Source organism: Trachypithecus francoisi, unplaced genomic scaffold (assembly GCF_009764315.1).
Source record: "Trachypithecus francoisi isolate TF-2019V2 unplaced genomic scaffold, Tfra_2.0 Lachesis_group18, whole genome shotgun sequence".
In the NCBI taxonomy this organism is placed as follows: Eukaryota; Metazoa; Chordata; class Mammalia; order Primates; family Cercopithecidae; genus Trachypithecus; species Trachypithecus francoisi.
The window spans coordinates 4,939,136-4,959,276 of record NW_022681463.1 but is presented as its reverse complement, the minus strand read 5'-3'; the positions used below and the strand labels follow the sequence as shown (position 1 = coordinate 4,959,276).

Here is a 20,141-nt window from a genome sequence, read left to right as displayed (position 1 = left end):
GTGTGGGGGAGGGCTGCACTAGCTCACCTGTGTGTGGGGGGAAGGGCTGCACTAGCTCACCTGTGTGTGTGGGGGAGGGCTGCACTAGCTCACCTGTGTGTGTGGGGGAGGGCTGCACTAGCTCACCTGTGTGTGTGGGGGAGGGCTGCACTAGCTCACCTGTGTGTGTGGGGGAGGGCTGCACTAGGTCACCTGTGTGTGTGGGGGAGGGCTGCACTAGCTCACCTGTGTGTGGGGGGAGGGCTGCACTAGCTCACCTGTGTGTGTGGGGGAGGGCTGCACTAGCTCACCTGTGTGTGTGTGGGGAGGGCTGCACTAGCTCACCTGTGTGTGTGGGGGAGGGCTGCACTAGCTCACCTGTGTGTGTGGGGGAGGGCTGCACTAGCTCACCTGTGTGTGTGGGGGAGGGCTGCACTAGCTCACCTGTGTGTGTGGGGGAGGGCTGCACTAGCTCACCTGTGTGTGTGGGGGAGGGCTGTACTAGCTCACCTGTGTGTGGGGGAGGGCTACTCTAGCTCACCTGTATAGCGGGGAGGGCAGCACTGGCTCACCTGTAGAATGAAGGTTATACTAGCTCACCTGTCAGGGGAGAGGAGGCCTGCGCTGAGGCCCGGCTGATCAGAAAGGGGAGAAAAGAGGGTCACTCTGATTGCCATCATCTCAAAACGTTTAATACTGTCACAATCCGAAAGGAAGAGCTAAGGTGCTTGTCCAGTAGCCCAGTCTCCAAGTCCATCTTTGATCTGAATGTTGAGATCAAGGATGAAAAACATCTTTTTGCCCCATCGGGATTGTCCATCCAGGGAACTCCCTCCGTTTCCCACGGACTCACCTAGGGTTGTGTCTACTTCTCTGAGGAAACGCTCGGTGGGGTCACCCACTTGCCTGAATAGGTCCTGAGAAAATCCTCTTCCCGGCATCCTCCTCCTTTCTGAGCATAAGTATGTCTCACAGGGCGAAGGGGAAAGGAAGTGAACTTACTCGGCCGATGCCCCTCAGCTGAAGTCGAAAGTGGTATCAGTGGTGCAGGCGAAGGTTTGGCATCCCGCCAGATGCACCTGCCAGTCCCGCTTCCTCACACAGCCCTCCCTCTGGTCACCATGATGTCTGTCCCATGAGGGAGCCACCGTTTGCACCAACGCCGCCTCCTCCCCTCCATGGTGGTCCACTCCTGCCCACCTCTCTGGGTTCCTCACAAGCATTTTCTCCAGGCGCACGCTCCACGTGTCCAGGCAGAAGGCAGAGCTGCTGCCCATGCCCCGGAGTTTCTCATGCCTGCCACAGGCCTGCTCCTTCCTGATTCCTCTCTTCACATGGAATCCGGATTCTGGGAATGTTCTCATGCTGGAGGTCCAGGACTTTGCTTGGCATTTGGCACTTAGTGGGCACTTTTTTTTTTTTTTTTGAGACAGTCTCGTTCTGTGGCCCAGACTGGAGTGCAGTGGCATGATCTCAGCTCACTGCAACCTCTACCTGCCGAGTTCAAGCGATTTTCCTGCCTCAGCCTCCTAAGCTGAGAATACAGGTGCCTGCCACCATGTCCGGCTAATTTTTGTATTTTTAGTAGGGACGGGATTTCACCATGTTGGCCAGAATGGTCTCGATTTCCTGACCTTGTGATCCACCTGCCTCAGCCTCCCAAAGTGCTGGGATTACAGGCGTGAGCGACCACGCCCGGCCTAGTGGGCACTATTTAAGAGCTCATTGACAATAGAATATACAGCACCAAGGGTGAACCCTGGTCTCAACTGTGGACTCTGGTGACAGTGATGCATGCGGACTTAGTGATTGTAACCAGTGTGCAGGTTGGTTCCAACCTTACACTCGATTTTGCTGTGCACCGAAAACTGCTCTTTTTAAAAGTTAGTCTATTTTTTAATAAAGCCTTATTGAATGTTTTGAATGAATAGTTTCTAGAGTTGGAAGGAATCTCAACAGATATTTTAATACCTGTTGTAGTTGGCAATGTTTTAGGTAACTTTTCTTTGCCTTGTGTTTTATTTTGCAGGGTGTGAAGAAGTTTGATGTGCCGTGCGGAGGAAGAGATTGCAGTGGGGGCTGCCAGTGCTACCCTGAGAAAGGTGGACGTGTAAGTCACAACATTGCAATAAGTAATATTATCTTCCTCATACAGTCATGCCTCGCTTAACGACGAGGATACCTTCTGGGACACGTGTGGCTGGGCAATTTCGTCATTGCTTAAACATCCTGGAGAGTACTCACACAAACCTAGGTGGCGTGGCCTACTACACAACCAGGCTATGTGATGGAACCTGTCACTCCTAGATGCTGTGGCATACTACACACCCAGGCTATGTGATAGAGCCTGTCACTCCTAGGCTACAAACCTGTACGTAGGCAATTGCAACACAGTAGTATTTGTATATCTAAATACAGAAAAGGTACAGTAAAAAGATTTAAAATAGGACTCCTGTATAGGGCGCTTACCACGAACAGAGCTTGCGGAACTTGGAAACTGCTCTGTCTGCATCAGGGAGTGAGGGACGCGTGGATGTGAAGGCCTGGGGCGTGACTGGGCACCACTGTAGACTCTGTAAACGCTAGATCTTAGGCGGCCCTAAACTTAGGTTTTCAGTATTTTTCTTTCTTCAGTAATAAATTAACCTTAGTTTACTATAACTTTTTTACTTTACAAACTGTTAAACTTTTTAAACTTTTTGACTCTTTTTGTATAACACTTAGCTTAAAACACACATTGTGCAGCTGTACAAACGTATTTTCTTTTTCTGTGTTCTTATTCGATGTTTTTTTTATTCAATTTTTTTTTTTTTACTTTTTAAACTTTTTTGTTAAAAACAAAGAAACAGACATGGGAGCTGAGGCCTACACAGGCTCAGGATGATCAATATCACTGTCTTCCACCTCCACATCTTGTGCCACCAGAAGGTCTTCCTGGTAGTAATGCGCATGGAACCGTCTTCCCCTCTGGGAACAATGCCTTCTTCTGGATTCTTCCTGAAGCATCTACCTGAGGCTATTTTACACTTAGCATATGTGCACATATAAACAGGCCTATACTCCAAAATAACGATGAAAAGTAGAGTATAGTAAATGCAGAAACCAGTGACACAGTTGCTTATCACCAAGTGTCACACGCTGCATGTAACTGCATGTCCACACTCTGATGCAACCAGGAACACAGTAGGTTTGTCCACACCAGCACCACCACACACACATGTGAGTCATGCGTTGGGCAGATCCGGTGTCATCTTAGGGGACCACTGTCTTCAGTGAAGTCTGTTGTTGACCAAAAAGTCGTGATGCAGTGCCTAATTGTACTTCCATTTGAAATGACAGTATCTTAAATTGCCTGATTAAGTCATTGCATACTTTGCTAAGAAATTTAATACAGTTGTATTCTCTTCCACTAGAACAAACAATAATATAACGCAAAATTGGGTCAATGTATACCACTTTCCTACAAAATTGAGAGCAATTTTAATTTTCACAAGCATCTTTTCTTTCGTTCATTGTTCATCGTAAGTACATATGTGTGTTTGCATGTGTGTTTATATGTACATATATAAAGCAATGATGTTTTATACTTTTACATAAGCAAAAATGTCATAAAAATATTCTGTAAAGAAAAACGTAATTAGTTGCATTTATACTGCAATATAGTTATACCAACTAGAGAGCACTGGCAATTGTATCATTGCTAACAATTCTCATTTTGAAAATACTCATTCACTGAATGTCTTTTATGTGGTCCATCTGATAGATAAGTAAGAGGAAAAAAGGGTACCCCAAATTATCACCATTACATCTGGCAGAATTTGAAATATTGCCCTAATATTGGATTTAATATGTTCAGTCAAAGTGATTTGTCTCTGATTCTGTTGCCTTTAAAACTGTGCCTTTAAAACTGAGTCTTGGTGTTACTTGGTTTAAAAATTATTATTTATATGTGCACGTTTAAGTCCATCTTGCATCTGCGAAGGTATAGGGAGTAGTCGTTTGTTTTATGACACAGCCTCCTTGCCTTTATTCCCTGGACTCATGCATCTGCCCTAGGAATCATGCTTGTCTACACCTTCGTTTGGCAAATGCCAGGTTGTCAAGGCAACTGGAAACTCTTGCCTGCATTGCCCCATTGTTGTTGGAATCAGAAATTATAACAGCCCTTGGGTGTCCAAATGAGTTTCCCCAAGTTGAATCCTGAAGTCAGTTTCTACCGTCGCCATTCCCCATCCTTACCTGCCAGGAAGAACGACCCTCTGCTGGAGCTTGGCCTCCGGGGCTGGGGTGCGATGCCGCTGCCTCCTCGCCTGTGTCCCCTCGACAAAATCAAGTGGCCACCGTTCGTGATAGGGAACCTCTTTATAAATGCTGTCATCCCTATTTGCTGACCTGTGACTGATCGTTATTTCACTGTCAAAAATCACAACTGAGGAGGCTTCCTGCCCCTTCAATCAAAGCTCCCATCTCTCCACCTGCTGCGTTCATCATTAGTTGCAATTCTCAAAGCAGTTATTTTTGTTTTGGTTAAGCATTCCTCTGCCTGCAGTGGGGACTTTGTGGTTTAGAAATTGCTGGTTGAAGATCATTTATCAGCACTTAACAAGGCTACATAATTTTTAAGTTTATGGAAGCCATTTCACGAGATGTAAAATTCCCCCGGGTCCCATGCTATAGATTTTCGCAACGATGCTTCTGCCGCAGTGATGAGAATGCCTAACTGCAGACTCTCCACCCCGCAGCCCTTGACTGACTCAGCCTTATATGGGCATGGATAGAATTGGTGGTATACACGTATCTGCGAGACTAGCTGTGTGGGATGGAGTTACTGTCTAGCGGGACTCTGCATTCTTCTCCACGTCATCAGACAAACAGAACCCAAACAAACTGAGTAGAGGTGACCGGGTCTGTTCCTTTTCACTTTCTATGATTATTTAATGCAGAATCAACATAGTAACATTTTCCATAATGCCTTTAGGAGAATTTTATTCTTCAGTAAACATAACTAGTTCAGATTATTTCAATATATAATGACATCTGCATAGCAGTATACTGTTACATGATGCCAGAGGTCTTTTCAATGAGGTTAATAAGAGGGAATTTCTAAGGATCCCCAAGACTGTGTGATTTCGTGAAGTCACAGTGCAGGCATTGAGACCGTTTTATTTCCCAGTGTCCCTAATGAAGGAAACACCTTGAGTCTCTTTCTATAATTTGCCAAGTAAAATGAAAAATCGACACCTTCTGGTTAGTGTGACTAACATGAGTAATCCAAAACTCTGTGTGGGCTTGGCTTTCCGCTAGTTATTCAGACGGGTTATCAGCACTGATCCAATTAGGCTGTGATTGGCAGCTGTGTGAAGGGTTGTACAAAAGACAGAGGCAAACGATACCCCTGCCCTGGGGCCTGGACTGTGGGATCCACTGTGCACGCGCAGCGCTCACGTGGCCTGAAATCTGGTTGTACCTGTACCTCTGGGTACTGCATGATGCTTGACACTGTCGTTTCACTGGGCCGAGGCCCAGGCTGCCAAGGGACCACACAGAGCCAGTCACTGGGGTGTGTTAACAATCAGCACACAGGCTGCCCTGTTAATTCAGGTGAGACCCTGGACATTCACCAATAAAGCGATAGAAATGGCTGATGATAAAAGGTAAGAAAGAGATCAGTGATGCCATTTACCATTTTCTACAGAGTATATTCCTGGAGATAGTCTTCTCTATGTTACAGGAGACATTTACTCTCAGGACTGTTGCATCTATTGTATTAAAACATTTTTAACATAGAGTATCTATTTCAAGACTACAAATCCAGTGCAAGTGGCTTAACTATTTTTTAATTAACAGATTTTCCCAAATGCGTTCTTGCAGAAGCAGAGCTCTGTCTGCCCTACGTTTGCACTGATAGTATTTTCTTGAAGTAAGGTAATACATAAAAATAGCAGCTGGACAGAGCTTGCTGTCGAAAGGGCTGTGTGCATAGTTTGTTCTTTCCCACAGCTTCCCCTGGGGTGACTCCCGTCTCTTTTCCCTGTGGTGCTACTGTAACAGCCTCTGGAAATGCCTGGCTGCAGACTCGCCACGCCCCAGCACTTGGCTAGCTCAGCCTTTTATGGGCATGGTACCCCAGTTCATCTGTGCACCACCATGGTGACAGCCAACATCGGAAGTTGTACGTCACTGGATAACTTTTGGACACTAAGCAGAAATCACAAGCATACTATGGATTCTATGGATTCCAGTTCCAAATGGATTCTCATGTAACCAGTGAATGAGCTTTGGGTCAAATTTATGGAGTTTGTTCTCTATCCTTGGGCGATGAGCGCTGCACTCTTCTGGCAGGGAGAGAATTGCTTCTCCTGGACAGAACCACCCAGTCCCATAGATAATTCCAGCAAGCCACAGAGTTGAGGCATGAAGAGGCAAGGCGGGAGCTGTGTCCCGGCTGCTGGGCACAGCCCACTTCCCCTCCCTGGGCAGAGCTGGGAGGAGCTGAGCCAGGAGCCAGCCCATGTCCTGTAGTTCACATAGGAGCACACTGACTTCAGGAGGGAAATGGCTTCTGCAAATCTCACACCCAGATTGTGGCAGAGTCCAAAACAAAACTCAAGTCTGGGGACTTAGACAAATTCTTTTTCCAGCATAATCATCTTTTGTGTCCGTACTCCTCTTCCCATATGTCAGCCTGGAAGAGTGAGGCTCTCCGGGGTGCAGGGAAGAACACAGGCAGCATGAGAAGAGAGTTTCCCCTCGTTATACAAGAGTTACGGTTCCCTAGTTAACTCTCTAACTACCTCTTCAGTTGTTTTGTGAATTTAAAAAAATAACTTTAACAAATGATCAGGACTTTATTGTTATGTGAGGGTCTGTATTTCAAATAATCTCTAGTAAGTATATTGGAATAATTATAAATTACAAGTTCTGATTCATTGGCACTGCATGTTCTCAGATTTATCCCTCCACTGAATACCAGGCAGTCATCTGGACAAGGCTGCCCACCCCTAGCACCTTCCACTGCAGCCCTCCCAGGCTCAAGCAATTCTCCTGCCTCAGGCCCTCAAGTAGCTGGGACTGTAGACATGCACCACCACACCGGTTAATTTTTGTATTTTTTTTGTAGAGATGGGATTTTGCCATATTGCCCAGTCTGGTCTTGAACTCCTAAGTCAGGCAATCTGCCCACCTCAGCCTCCCAAACTGCTGGCATTACAGGTGTGAGCCACCACACCCAGCCTTCTTTTTCTATTCTCTTTTCAGTTTTCTTTCTTTATACACCGTGGAGATGGAAGGCAGTTGAATGGAAAGCATCAAAGTGAGTTTCAGTTACAGAATTTCTAATAGAGTTATCAGCACCATGCAATGTAAATGTTAATAGTATAGAAAGCAGTAGAGGGGCAGGTAGGAAATCGGAGTCAACAAAGAAGACAACTTTGCTTTGCTTATTAACTCACCTACAAGATTGTGAAAGTCTTGGATTTTTCCAAGTAAGGTTAATTTTAGTTCATTATTTCAATAACTTAGCCATATTCCTGTTCCCCCCAAACATCTGATTTTTGACCATAAACTCTGATCAGATAGATTGTTTTAATTTTTTTAAGGACATCGACCTTCACAGGGCCCCTCCTGTGTCCTAAGGCACTTGGGTGTTCCAGAAACTAGTAAATGTGAAGACTGGTTGGATAACTCCAACTTGTTGGGAACTAGGGAGATGGGCAAATGGCTCTGCCACATGACAACAGGGAAAAGAGAACCCACGTTGTCAGCCCCTGAACTAGTGAATGGAGTTCCCTACATCACTCAGCATGCATCCGGGCAGGACCCACAGTGCCCCCTGTGGCCTGGCAGCTGCAGCTGAGAGCCTGGAGACTATGCTTCCGGAAGGTTGCAGTTGACAAGCTCACTCACGTAAGCAGCGGCTGAGTGTGCAGGGCAACAAGTTGTGTTTAGTGAGTACATTTTTTCATGTAACTGAGAGTTTCCCACAGTCTGTGTGTCCCTGGACTTAGCCTCACCAGATTTCTTAAATTCAACAATATAAATCAAAGTAAAAGAAACCAGAGAGAAACTGAGCACAAAAAGCCGCCAAGAGAAGAGGGAATGGGTGCTCGGAGTGGGATGGAGGCAGATAATGAGAAGCCAAGAAAATTCCTTGTCTTTGGCTCTTGCTGTCAGCTCAGAGGGGTCATCTTGAGATGAGAAAGAAAGAGCTCCCAGCCTCCGGGAAGGAAAGGAGAGGGTGCCCCACACAGATATGAAACAAAGCCATTAGCAAGATATTCCCTCTAAGGAGAGCAGTGGTTTTGCCAACGGTATCTTCTATTGTGTATTGCCAATCATAAACCTTACCCTTCTGTGTAGATAGCCAGGATTTTAAAATAAAACTAAATCTTCCCCAAGGAGAGAATTGCGAGGCCCGGGCAGCAGGGGTGCTTTCATGTGGGTGTTCCCGTGGCTGGAGGGGTTCTGAAATTTTTGTATTTTTAGTAGAGATGGGGTTTCACCTGTTGGCCAGGCTGGTCTGGAACTTCTGACCTCAGGTGAGCCACCCGCCTCGGCCTCCCAAAGTGCTGAGATTACAGGCATGAGCCACTGCACCCAGCCTCTGTCTTAGTTCTTTGAAGATGTGTGCCTGTGTAGAATAAAAACGTCAGTGCTGCTGTGTCAGACCTCTTTGCAAACCAACTGCAATTTTTCCAGACAGATACTTTTTAATGGTGTGCCCAGCATACTTAGCAAAAGAAATCTCCAGCATTTTACACGCTGCACAGAAAGGGCAAGAAATTAGTCAGACATAGCAGAAACACCACCTGGCTTCCAGGCTTTTATAGCCCTGTCTGCACATAGCTCTCACTCACTTTCAAAACCATGCAGTTATTTTTAGTGTGGCTTTGGAGCAAAGGTGGTCTGGCTCATCCAGCACTGCAGGGGCTGCAGCAACTGGGTCCTGTGATTACTGTCTGTGGGTGAGCTCCAAACTGGCCTATTTTCTGTCAAATCCTCAGTGGTGTTATAATGGTTCTTTTGACATAAAATATTTATCATATGGGGTGGGATGGCAAGCGGAGGAGGGACCAGAAATTTGTAATTGCTTCTCTCTTCATCAGCTGCATAATTAACTCAATTCTACAACATTTTATTAAAAGTCCCACTTCAAGAAAATGGTTAAATCTCACTGGAAAGAAAGAACTGCATTATGTTCTGAAGCTCCAAGTTTCAGAAAATATTCTTTTTGTAAATATTTAAGCCCACTAGGTCACCCATCTTGGTCTTACTTTCATGAAACCCTGACTTTATATTGTATTTTCTTTTCATCTAGGATTTACTGTCCACAATAGTCTTACACATTTTCTATGAGTTTCCTGTCTCTCCACTCTCCCCAGATCCTCCCTCTACCCCTGGCTGCAAACTCAAACTCACAGAGATTGGATGTTCAGTATGGTAACTGCTAGGCACATTCAGCTATTTCTTTTTTTTTTTTTTTTTTTTTTGAGACGGAGTCTCACTCTGTCACCCAGGCTGGAGTGCAGTGGCTGAATCTCAGCTCACTGCAAGCTCCGCCTCCCGGGTTCACGCCATTCTCCTGCCTCAGCCTCCTGAGCAGCTGGGACTACAGGCACCCGCCACCTCACCCGGCTAGTTTTTTGTGTTTTTTTAGTAGAGATGGGGTTTCACCATGTTAGCCAGGATGGTCTCGATCTCCTGACCTCGTGATCCGCCCGTCTCAGCCTCCCAAAGTGCTGGGATTACAGGCTTGAGCCACCGTACCCGGCCACATTCAGCTATTTCAGTTTCAGTTTTAATTAATTAAAATGAAATGAAATTTAAAATTCAGTTCTTCCGTTCACTAGCCACACCTCAAGTACTCGCATAGCCACAGCTCCAGAAGATGACTGCTCTGTTTACTTCTGTATTCCTGGGGCCTACGTGGGGCCTGACACATGATGGATATACACTAAATATTTGTTGAATGAATACATATTGTTTTTAAATTTTAGTAGCCAACTGTGGCAATGCATAATCCACTGCCTATGTTAGGGGCCAAGTTTCCTGTCTTTCAAGGTATTTTCTCTCTTTTTTTTATTTTTATTTTTTTGAGACAGAGTTTCGCTCTTGTTGCCTGGGCTGGAGTGCAGTGGTGCCATCTCGGGTCACTGCAACCTCCACCTCCTGGGTTCAAGCCATTCTCCTGCCTCCACCTCCCGGGTAGCTGGGATTACAGGCATGCGCCAACACACCCGGCTAATTTTGTATTTTTAGGAGAGATGGGGTTTCTCGATGTTGGCCAAGATGGTCTCGAACTCCTGACCTCAGGTGATTCGCCTGCCTCCATCTCCCAAAGTGCTGAGATTACAGGTGTGAGCCACTGTTCCTGGCCTGGCATTTTCTTTAATTAGAACTATATCTTCATTGAATGGAGCACCAAAGTATGAACCTCGAGACTTTGTCACAAAGGGCTCTGTGACCTTGGGTAGGACACATGACTTCTTTAAATGAGTCTCCTGAGGGCTTCTCACCTTGCTCAAATGGGCCTTCCAGAGCTTTGCACACTCCTCCCCCTATCCTTCTCTCTGCACCTCCCCTTTCTCCACGCATACCCTTGGCTCTCCAAGAGTCACCCTGGCCCCCTTGCAGCCCCTGCTGCTGGGGCCTCCGTCCCGGTTCAGTGACTCTTCCCTTCTCTCAGACCAGTGCCTTACATGCAGTAGCTGATAGAAAATACGTATTTGAGTGTTGAAGGAATGTAAAACTCCATTGTTAAAAGGAAGCTAGGGCCTTTCTTAGGATGGAGGACATGAAAGAAAAGAAAATGCCACTTCCGAAGCTCAACCCTCCATTGGATTGACAAGTTAGCTGGGATCAGATAATAATAGCTATTTCATGTCTTGGTTAAAAACCTCACACAGACTCCAAAGAACTGTTGATAAACTACAGTAAAAGGAATTCACAGTTGCATTCTTAAAACCAAACGAAAATGCTGACTTTCAAAATCCTTCTTTCCGACCTCCTGATGGAAAGTTTTGACAAGTATAGCACTGAATCATTTCCCCCTCTCTGTTAGAGAAGAAATGGCAATCTTCAAAGACCATCGTTTTGTTTTCATGGCTTCCAATTCATTCTTAGTAAACAATTGCAGGATTTCTAAAAAGACCAGACCATAGTAGTTACCAGACATGAGATGCTTTCTAAAACTTACTTTGAATAGAAATGTTTTCTCTGAATCTGTCTTCCCTCATGCAGCAGGAGGAATGTCTAAAGCTATGGTACCTTCGTAGAGAAACAGCGTCCACAGTCAGTCTTCCCAGTTGGGTTTGTGTCAGCGGTCCTTTACAGGTGGTCTACACAAGAGTCTAAATGTTCCTGTCTGTGAACAGTCTTCTACTCGACTGCTTTAATAATAAAGAGAAAACTACTAGATTGTTTTGCAACATTTTGAAATTACTGTTGTTGTTTTCTTCTGGAAACAGTAAAATAGTAGCCAAGGGGAGAAAATGGCAGAAATGATCAAACCAAGCAACTGCACGCACATTTTCCTCACTGAGGGGCCTTTGAATTTGCCACCTAAATGCGACACGCAGTGGGTACGCCAGGAAGGAGGAACCCCAGGGAGGAGGAAATGGGGGTCCCTTCGTCTCTGCTTTATTTTGTCCATCATTAAATCAGAAGGACATGGTTAGTGTCCTTCATCCTCGAACGGTGAAGATGCTGCATACATTGTGTGTTACTATCATTGGCATTAGGGTAAACAAACGTATAATAAGTGTATTTTTAAATGAAACAGTCATTTCAAAATGTCCTTAGGAAACTGGTCAACCTGAGGCCCTGAGCTACCTGTACTTCTAAGCCCTCTGGCGTCTCACCCAAATGTGTTCATTGTGGTGTAGACAACGAAGCGCTCAAGGCGTCAGAGGTCTGACTCACCTGGGAAGGACAAAGCGGGCCTTCCAAAGGCCATATGTCCCCAGTGATTAGAAAGATTAAAACACCCCTGTCCCTTTCCTCTCTGTGTCCAGCCTAGAAGTTTGCATTCTAGGAGAATGGCAGCAGCCAGACACCTCCCAGGAACTGGTTGCAAGCCCCGTATGGAGGGCAGCTTCCTGCGAAGCCACTGTGAGCATGTGAAAAATCCCCACCATAGGAACAAAAGTTTTTGTATCTGAAACACTGTTAGGGTGAATAACTCTTAGAGGTTTGGAACCAGAAATAAAGAAAAAGAACATAATAAAATGGAAGTAATTAATGTTGGGTAAATAGTATCTTTGGCCTAACAAGTTCTTGGCTCCATTGTCAGCATCCGTGTTTTCTATTAAATTGTTGTCTTTGTGAGGCATTATTACAGTTCTTCCTCTTAAAGTCTGTTTTGAATAAAGCAACTGAGGGTTGGATGAATTCTATAGTGAGGGTGATCTCTAATGAAAATTAAAGTTCTGGCATGTCTTAGCTCTGCATGGTAGTAATTATTTTTAAGAAAATGCACTTTAGGTGGTGATCTTGGCATTGTAAAAGTCTCATGAAAATAAGAGATGTATGTCAAGAGAACCTTACTATCAAAATCAGTTTTGTGCGTTGCACCCATGCGTAGTATCTGTCAATGAAACCAGCCTTTCTCAGGTTTGGTGAAAGGAATATTGCCGTGGTCTTTGAGGACTGATGAGTTTCCACTAATTTAGAGCAAAATTAACAGAATCCTATGAGCCTGGAGGAAGCAGTTTGCTTTGGTTTGTGTCGCTTTTAGCATACTACTCATTTCAACCCCGCTTAGAGAAGTGGCAGATCTTATACCCTCAGGCAGCTGGGATATGCCAGCCACAGAGGGCAAGATCCATAAATCTTTAACAGATTTTACTGTACGCGTCCACAGCCCCAACCGGCCATACCGTTGCAACCTGAAAGAAAGAGAGGATTGAATAAGCAGTCCAGAAAATTCAAGCAAAACTCTGAAACAGGAAGTCAGGCTTCCTGCACTCGAAGGCCTTGGGGTAAATTCCTCATCATTTAGCACCTGAAATTTTACAAATATTTGGCCTTCTCTTAGAAGAATGATGAATTATCGGTCTAGAACATTGACTAGTCTTCTCCCAGCCCCGTATTCAGGAAGGACAGAAGAATGCATTGGAGACCAATGAATATCCACTCTATTCTAAGGACTCCAGGGAGAGAAATTGGACAGACTTTACTGGTAACTTAATGAAAGACAAAAAAGGTGTAGGTTTAAATATATCCAGAGTAAAATTCACAAAGGCCTCAAGTCATTAAAAGTATTACATATCCAACTCCCAAAAGTTGAACTAAAAAAGTTCCTCTTCTTCAAAATAAGGTTTTACTTAGAGACTTTCAGTCCCACTTAAAACTTCAAAGCAATAAGCTTCATTTCACAGCTCCACTAAATGAAACCTAATGGTAGACATGCCTTTGACTAGACATAAAGTAAGCATGCTTTCTAGAGAAAATAAATAGAAAGAGAGGAGGTTTCTTTCTATTTCCATATCAGTTTCACCTCTTTCTAGAAATGATTGCTCGTCTGGACAGCATTTGTCATGAGTTTGTTTTCACTTTAAAGAGTGAAGGGGAGAGATGACCGGGGAGTGATACCCAGCTGCTCATCTTCAAGGATTGTGTAGGAGTTGAGCGGAAGAGGTTTCACTGCAGAAAGCCAGTATTGTCAAGAAGCATCCTGAGAACATGTAATTAGTCTCTGCAAATGATAGAATAGTTATATTAGTGCCATAATGTATTATATTTAAGCTATTTTTCTAATTCCCAATCAACTAAGGCCAAAGAAAAGGGGGGTTGAGCTAAATAATAGCGTTAGGATGTTTAATGTGAAATCCAAGAAAACTAAAATAATGCAATTAGGCCAGACGCGGTGGCTCACGCCTATAATCCCAGCACTTTGGGAGGCCGAGGCGAGCGGATCACGAGGTCAAGAGATGGAGACCGTCTTGGCCAACGTGGTGAAACCAGGTCTCTACTAAAAATACAAAAAAAAAATATATATATATATATTAGCTGGGCGTGGTGGCGCATGCCTGTAATCCCAGCTACTTGAGAGGTTGAGGCAGGAGAATCGCTTGAACTCGGGAGTTGGAGGTTGCAGTGAGCTGAGATCACGCCACTGCACTCCAGCCTTGTGACAGAGCGAGACTCTGTCTTAGTAAATAAATAAATGAATAAATAATGCAATTAGAGTTACAGTATGGCCATTCAGGTTGACCATTCCTAATCCAAAAATCCAAAATCTGAAGGGCTCTAAAATCAGAACCCTTTTGAGCACCGACATGACGCTCAAAGGTCATCTCGTTGGAGCATTTTGGATTTCAGATTTTTCAGTTTAGAGTTGCTCAACCAGTAAGTATATGCAGATGTTTCAAAATTCAAAAAACTCCCAAATCCAAAACACTTCTGGTCCCAAGCATGTCAGATAAGGAGCACTCACCTTCTGCTGAGCTTCAATGATTGTGATTAAAATCTCACACCATTCACAGAGAGCACTGTTAACACTACGGGCAACAGCACTATTAATGCTACGGGCAAGAGCACTAACGCTACGGGCAAGAGCACTGCTAACACTGCAGGCAAGAGCACTATTAATGCTACGGGCAACAGCACTATTAACGCTGCAGGCAAGAGCACTACTAACACTACAGGCAAGAGCACTAACACTACAGGCAAGAGCACTATTAACTCTACAGGCAAGAGCACTACTAACACTACAGGCAAGAACACTAACACTACAGGCAAGAGCACTATTAACGCTATGGGCAACAGCACTATTAACACTATGGGCAAGAGCACTATTAACACTACAGTCAAGAGCACTAACACTACAGGCAAGAGCACTATTAACACTACGGGCAACAGCACTATTAACTCTACGGGCAAGAGTGCTAACGCTACAGGCAAGAGCACTATTAACGCTACGGGCAATAACACTATTAACACTACGGGCAAGAGCACTAACACTACAGGCAAGAGCACTACTAACACTATGGGCAAGAGCACTATTAATGCTGTGGGCAACAGCACTATTAACGCTACGGGCAAGAGCACTATTAATGCTATGGGCAATAGCACTATTAACGCTACGGGCAAGAGCACTACTAACACTATAGGCAAGAGCACTAACGCTACGGGCAAGAGCACTACTGACACTACAGGCAAGAGCACTATTAACACTACGGGCAACAGCACTATTAGCGCTATGGGCGAGAGCACTACTAACACTACAGGCAAGAGCACTATTAACACTGTGGACAAGTGGTGCTTCCAACCAGAATGCCCATCAGCAGCACTCAATAGGTGGCACCGTGGCATAGGCTATGGTTAATAGAACTGCAATGTAGGAAAATTTTAGCTTTGACACATGCCTACTTCTCTTCAGCAATCCCACCCTTCCCACCCTACCTTACAAATATGCACTAACTCAGATACCTCAGTGATACTCGGATGACTCCAGCCAGCCTCACCCCAAAGCTCCCCATCGCACGGATGAGCCTTCTCTCCCATCATCTACCCACCAGCCCTCAGTCCAAACCCACTTTCTTCAATGCATTGATCACAGCACATGGTAGGGAAGAACATGATTTATTGAATCTTTTCCATCCTAAAGTATTAATTATCAATAGCTGCAATATACCCTGACTTCATAGGAAAACTTGTACCTAATTCTAATCACCTTCTTCTGAGCGTCTCACTTTTCTTCTTAGGTCTTGGCCTTAAGATTTCAACTTTACTTTCTAGCTGCTCCCTGATCAATGTGGAGTGAAGTGAAGTGATTTCCACTTGGATTTGGAAGCTGTGCTTCTAAAACTCTGTCCTAAAATCACATCACCCTCTTTTACTGAGCACGTTATTGCATTGCATTGGCTCACTAGTAATGTATTTCTATCAAAAAAAAAAAACAAGGTTTTTTTTTTCTTCTTTCGAGAAGTTTTTTGTTTTGTTTTGTTTTGTAAAATTTTTAAGACAAACTCTCACTCTGTCGCCCAGGCTGGAGTGCAGTGGCACGATCTCAACTCACTGCAACCTCCATCTCCTGGGTTCAAGCAGTTCTCCTGCCTCAGCCTCCTGAGTAGCTGGGAGCCCGCCACCACGCCTGGCGAATTTTTTGTATTTTTAATAGAGACAGGGTTTCACTATGTTGGCCAGGCTAGTCTCGAACTCCTGACCTTGTGATCCACCCACCTTGGCCTCCCAAAGTGCTAGGATTACAGGCTTGAGCCACCACGCCCGGCTTTGTGGGGTTTTTTTTATTTATTTATTTCTGCTTTTTCACTCTTGGATTTCCACTTGTGCACTTAATTTTTGAACGCGATTCAGGATTTGTTTTGATTTCTGTTAAATTGTGGAAAAGTGCAGCTGAAGTTGCTGATGTGGAGATGGGGAAGTAGAGTGTGTTCTTCTGCCCTTGATTTTTCTCTTTCCCTCTCTCTTGCTTGTCTAATACTGATCTGATTCATAGACAGTCCATGAAGATGGCTATTGACAAAAAAGGAGACTTCTAAATGTTAATTCCTACTAGTATTTTTGGGACTTTATTTTGAGGATAGCATGGATGAAAAGGGATAGCTATGCAGCCATCTGCATACCCTCAAGTCGAATAATCAGACTGAGGAAGTCAACAAAAAGAACTTTGTGGATGGAAATGAGCTCCTTAATTCCAGAAGATTAAAAAGACTTCTTTAGTAAAAGGAAATAAAGTTTAACAAAAGGGGTGCCCTTCAAAAATGTCAGTTATCTTGGAAGGAAAGATGAGTAATGGAAATCCCTTAATCACAAAGATGAATAAGATGCGTCCTTTAAAACTGGCATTTATGGAGGACAAGGGTTCTTCACCAGCACCCCGCATCCTTTTCTAGCAGCCACTGAAATAGTAAGAGAAGCCTTTGGAATGATCTTATTGCATAGAATTAGTTATTAATTATTCCTAGAATTAAGATACATACGGGCAAGAGCACTATTAAAGCACAATAAAGCAGCTCAGGATCTTAAAGTGAACATAATGTGCACCATATGTGTGTGTGCATGTACGCATACCTAGATCTATTTACATTTGTGTTCTGAAATTGTATACATCTTATATTTACCAAGTATTTATGTATTTTCTGTATGCATGTGTTTCCAGGAGAATAACAATGTACTGTCTTAGAAAATCTTTTCAACTTCTAGTGCTCAATATAGGATTTTAGTTATTTTTAGCACTTAATCTTATCTGAGAACTTAAAATGAAGCCCAGTGTGTATTTTTTTAATGTCCTGCAACTTTATTAGAAGACACTGTTGCCTTTTAAAATTTATCATGTTTTTATATCAAGCCTCTGCCAGATGTTCCTACGTGTTTTGAACAATAGCTGGTTTTGAAACCATCAGGCGCTCCCCCCATAGCTCTGCTGTGAGCATCGATATTCCCTGCTCACTGAGAATAGTGCAGGGTGGGCGGTGGGGATCTCTGGGGTATGAGAAAGCCTGGGAGCCTGGGCGCTGCAGACTGTTCTGCCTGGGGTCTGATGTTGGCTGTGCCGTCTCCCTCAGTTCTTATCCTACTGATCTCTGTATGCTGTTGGCTTTGAGACAATAGAAACTCCTGAAATGAGTAGACAGGGAATTGGCTCATGGATGGGAAAGGAGGCAGGAGTGGGTGGACAAGGCCGGAACCACATTTGCACCCTGAGGAGCTGGGAGATTCCGCTCACCTGTCTCTCTCTGTGTAAGAATGCTACATCCCACTCAGGGGGTTTCCAATTGTCCTTACTCTAGTTGTCAGGAACTTAAAACATAACTGAAGCATGAACAACGGCGTATGTTGATGAATGACTGACAACATCCCATTGTCTTCAGAGCCCAGCACACCGGGCCGACCGTCATTCCACTGTTGAGGTGGTTCCTTGAGAGAGGAGGCAGAGGACCTTGTGTAGGGGTGGGATCAAGCACAAAGGGTAAACTTTCCCAAAACCCTTCAACAGACTTTTTTGTTTAAAAAAATAATAATGTTTCCGTCTCTGAACACCAAGCCAGTTGACCCATTTTTCCTTCATGTGATTTGTGAGCTATTTCAGAATCTCCTAAGTCTCTCTTTGACAGGTCAGGAATGTGGAAATGAGAAGTGTCATCCTGTAGAGTTTCTCTTCTCTGGAATTTGTCTTGTGTCATTTTTTAATAAAAATAATCAGTGTTACGGTATTGTTTCAAATTTGGAGACATTTTACTCTTTGTGTATCATTGCCTTTCTTTCTCAATGTGTGTTTTTGCTGGAAGGCAGGCAAGCTTTTTTCTTGTTTGTAAAGATCTCTTCTCCTGTTGCCAAGAGGGATAACCTGAAAAGACAGAACATTTCCAACTTAAACTGCAGATATCATTTAATTGATTTTTTTTTTACAGTGCTTTAAATCTTATTCTGTGGCCACTACAGTGAAGCAAATATTATTTTTAAAGCTTCATATGAAATAATCATTAGCATCTTTTTCCATTTTTAAAATTGCAGGTGTTTCCTATGCCTTTGGGCAGGTTTTGTTGTTTGTCTTTTGTTTGTTCATCTAAATTTCCCATTGTCTGGGACATGCACAATGCATGTCGTGGAAGGTCATTGTTCTGCTTCACATGATTTTATTTCCAAACTCTGGTATGGGTTCTGATGTATGTTGGCTGCTGTGTGGCTGTGTACCCATTTCTTACTAGCCATGTGGTTTACTGACTAAACAGTTTATTTCTTTATACATAATATTTCTCTGAGTTGGGATGTCAGTTACCTGTTTTCACAATTTAAAAGGAAGCATAATGATTTCGTTGTAAGTTTTTTCTGCCAGCACTATGACTCCTTTGAGGTGTCTGATCCACTTGAAGAGCACATGTGGGCTGCAGAATATTCATATTGTTGGAGCACCCCAAACTGTAGGATTTCCGTTCTACCTGCCACCCAACCAGTACCAACTGTGTTGTGAATGCATTCTATAGGTAGGGAAATGTTTTACAAATGTTAACCTTGTTTACCTTCACAGAATTGATATTTAATTGGACCATTGGTAGCAAGTACAATTTTAAGAACGTTTTAAATCTCGCCTTCAGAGGGCATCTATGGTAGAGGGCTTTGGGTAGTGAAATATTTGACTACTTTTCTTTAAAAACCAAAAATCAAAACAACTTATAGAACAGTCCTCCTGATGTGATCAGCTAATAAGAAGTGTGAAGCAGCTGTTAGACTTAGGTAAAACTTAGGATTTAAGCAAAAGGCTGCTCTCTCCTGTCTTTATGTGTGGCTTAGTCACACTCAAGGGTGTCTCCTGTGTTGAATAAAGTGGCCTCCAGGTACCGCCACTGCTCACACATGTTTGGTTGTGCATGTGAGAGATAAATATCCAAGCCTGAGGGTGTGAGGACATAGAAATCCAGGGTATCCCTAAAATTATATCGAACTCTGCCAGACTTTGCCTGAGAATCTGTGACATCCTAATGCCTCCATCCTCCAGCATCTGTGGAGTTGGCTTCTTTCCGCCTCTGTGTTGTCCTTATCCCTTGTTGAGTGTAGGTTAATCGGGCACATGCCAAGGTGCAGCATCCGTTTTATTTTTACCCCCTTTTGGATCCTAAGGCTCTTCAAAGATACAATGCAGCCCTGTGCAGCCGTGGTCAGTTTTTGCATGGCCACAGTAGAGACTTGGCGCCCTGGAGTAACTCCACCGATTATCCAGCTTGAGAGTTTTCAACTGAACTGAAGTTTTATTAATGTTCATCGTAATTGTGTCGTGTCCAATTTTAGTACTTGGTATGAGTTAGAGGAAAAAGGAGAAAATGATGCCCCGTTGGGTCACCATGCATTGTCCTGATACCCACCCAGCATTGATTGACAGCTTTCAGTGGCCCAGGGACGGTGGGGGCACTTTACATCCATTCACACTTCCCCCTTAGGACAGCTCCCTGATGTAACCGCCTTCTACAAGGAGGAAATTCAGTGAAGAACAATGACATGAGCTGCCCAAAATCACATCATTAGAGAGTTAGGGAACCAAACTCTGACCCGAGATCTGGAGCCAACACTTAACTTTCCCTGAGAGGCATCCTTTAAAATCTGGTTATGATGTTGCACCTTGAAACTCAGTTGTTCAAAATTATTCTTTCTTTGTCAACCTATAACTTCCACATCAACTCTTTCTTTCCCTAAACAAAATCACT

The 20,141-nt window shown here is 44.0% G+C and overlaps 1 protein-coding gene across 1 annotated transcript in view; it reads left to right on the top strand.

Annotated features, from left to right (window-relative positions):
• COL4A2 (collagen type IV alpha 2 chain) overlaps positions 1 to 20,141 on the top strand; it is a 206,709-nt gene that overhangs the window by 49,698 nt on the left and 136,870 nt on the right. The window contains exon 4 of the mRNA XM_033177281.1: positions 2,009 to 2,089. Within this exon, the coding sequence (XP_033033172.1) occupies positions 2,009 to 2,089 (81 nt within the window). The remainder of the gene's footprint in view (positions 1 to 2,008; positions 2,090 to 20,141) is intronic.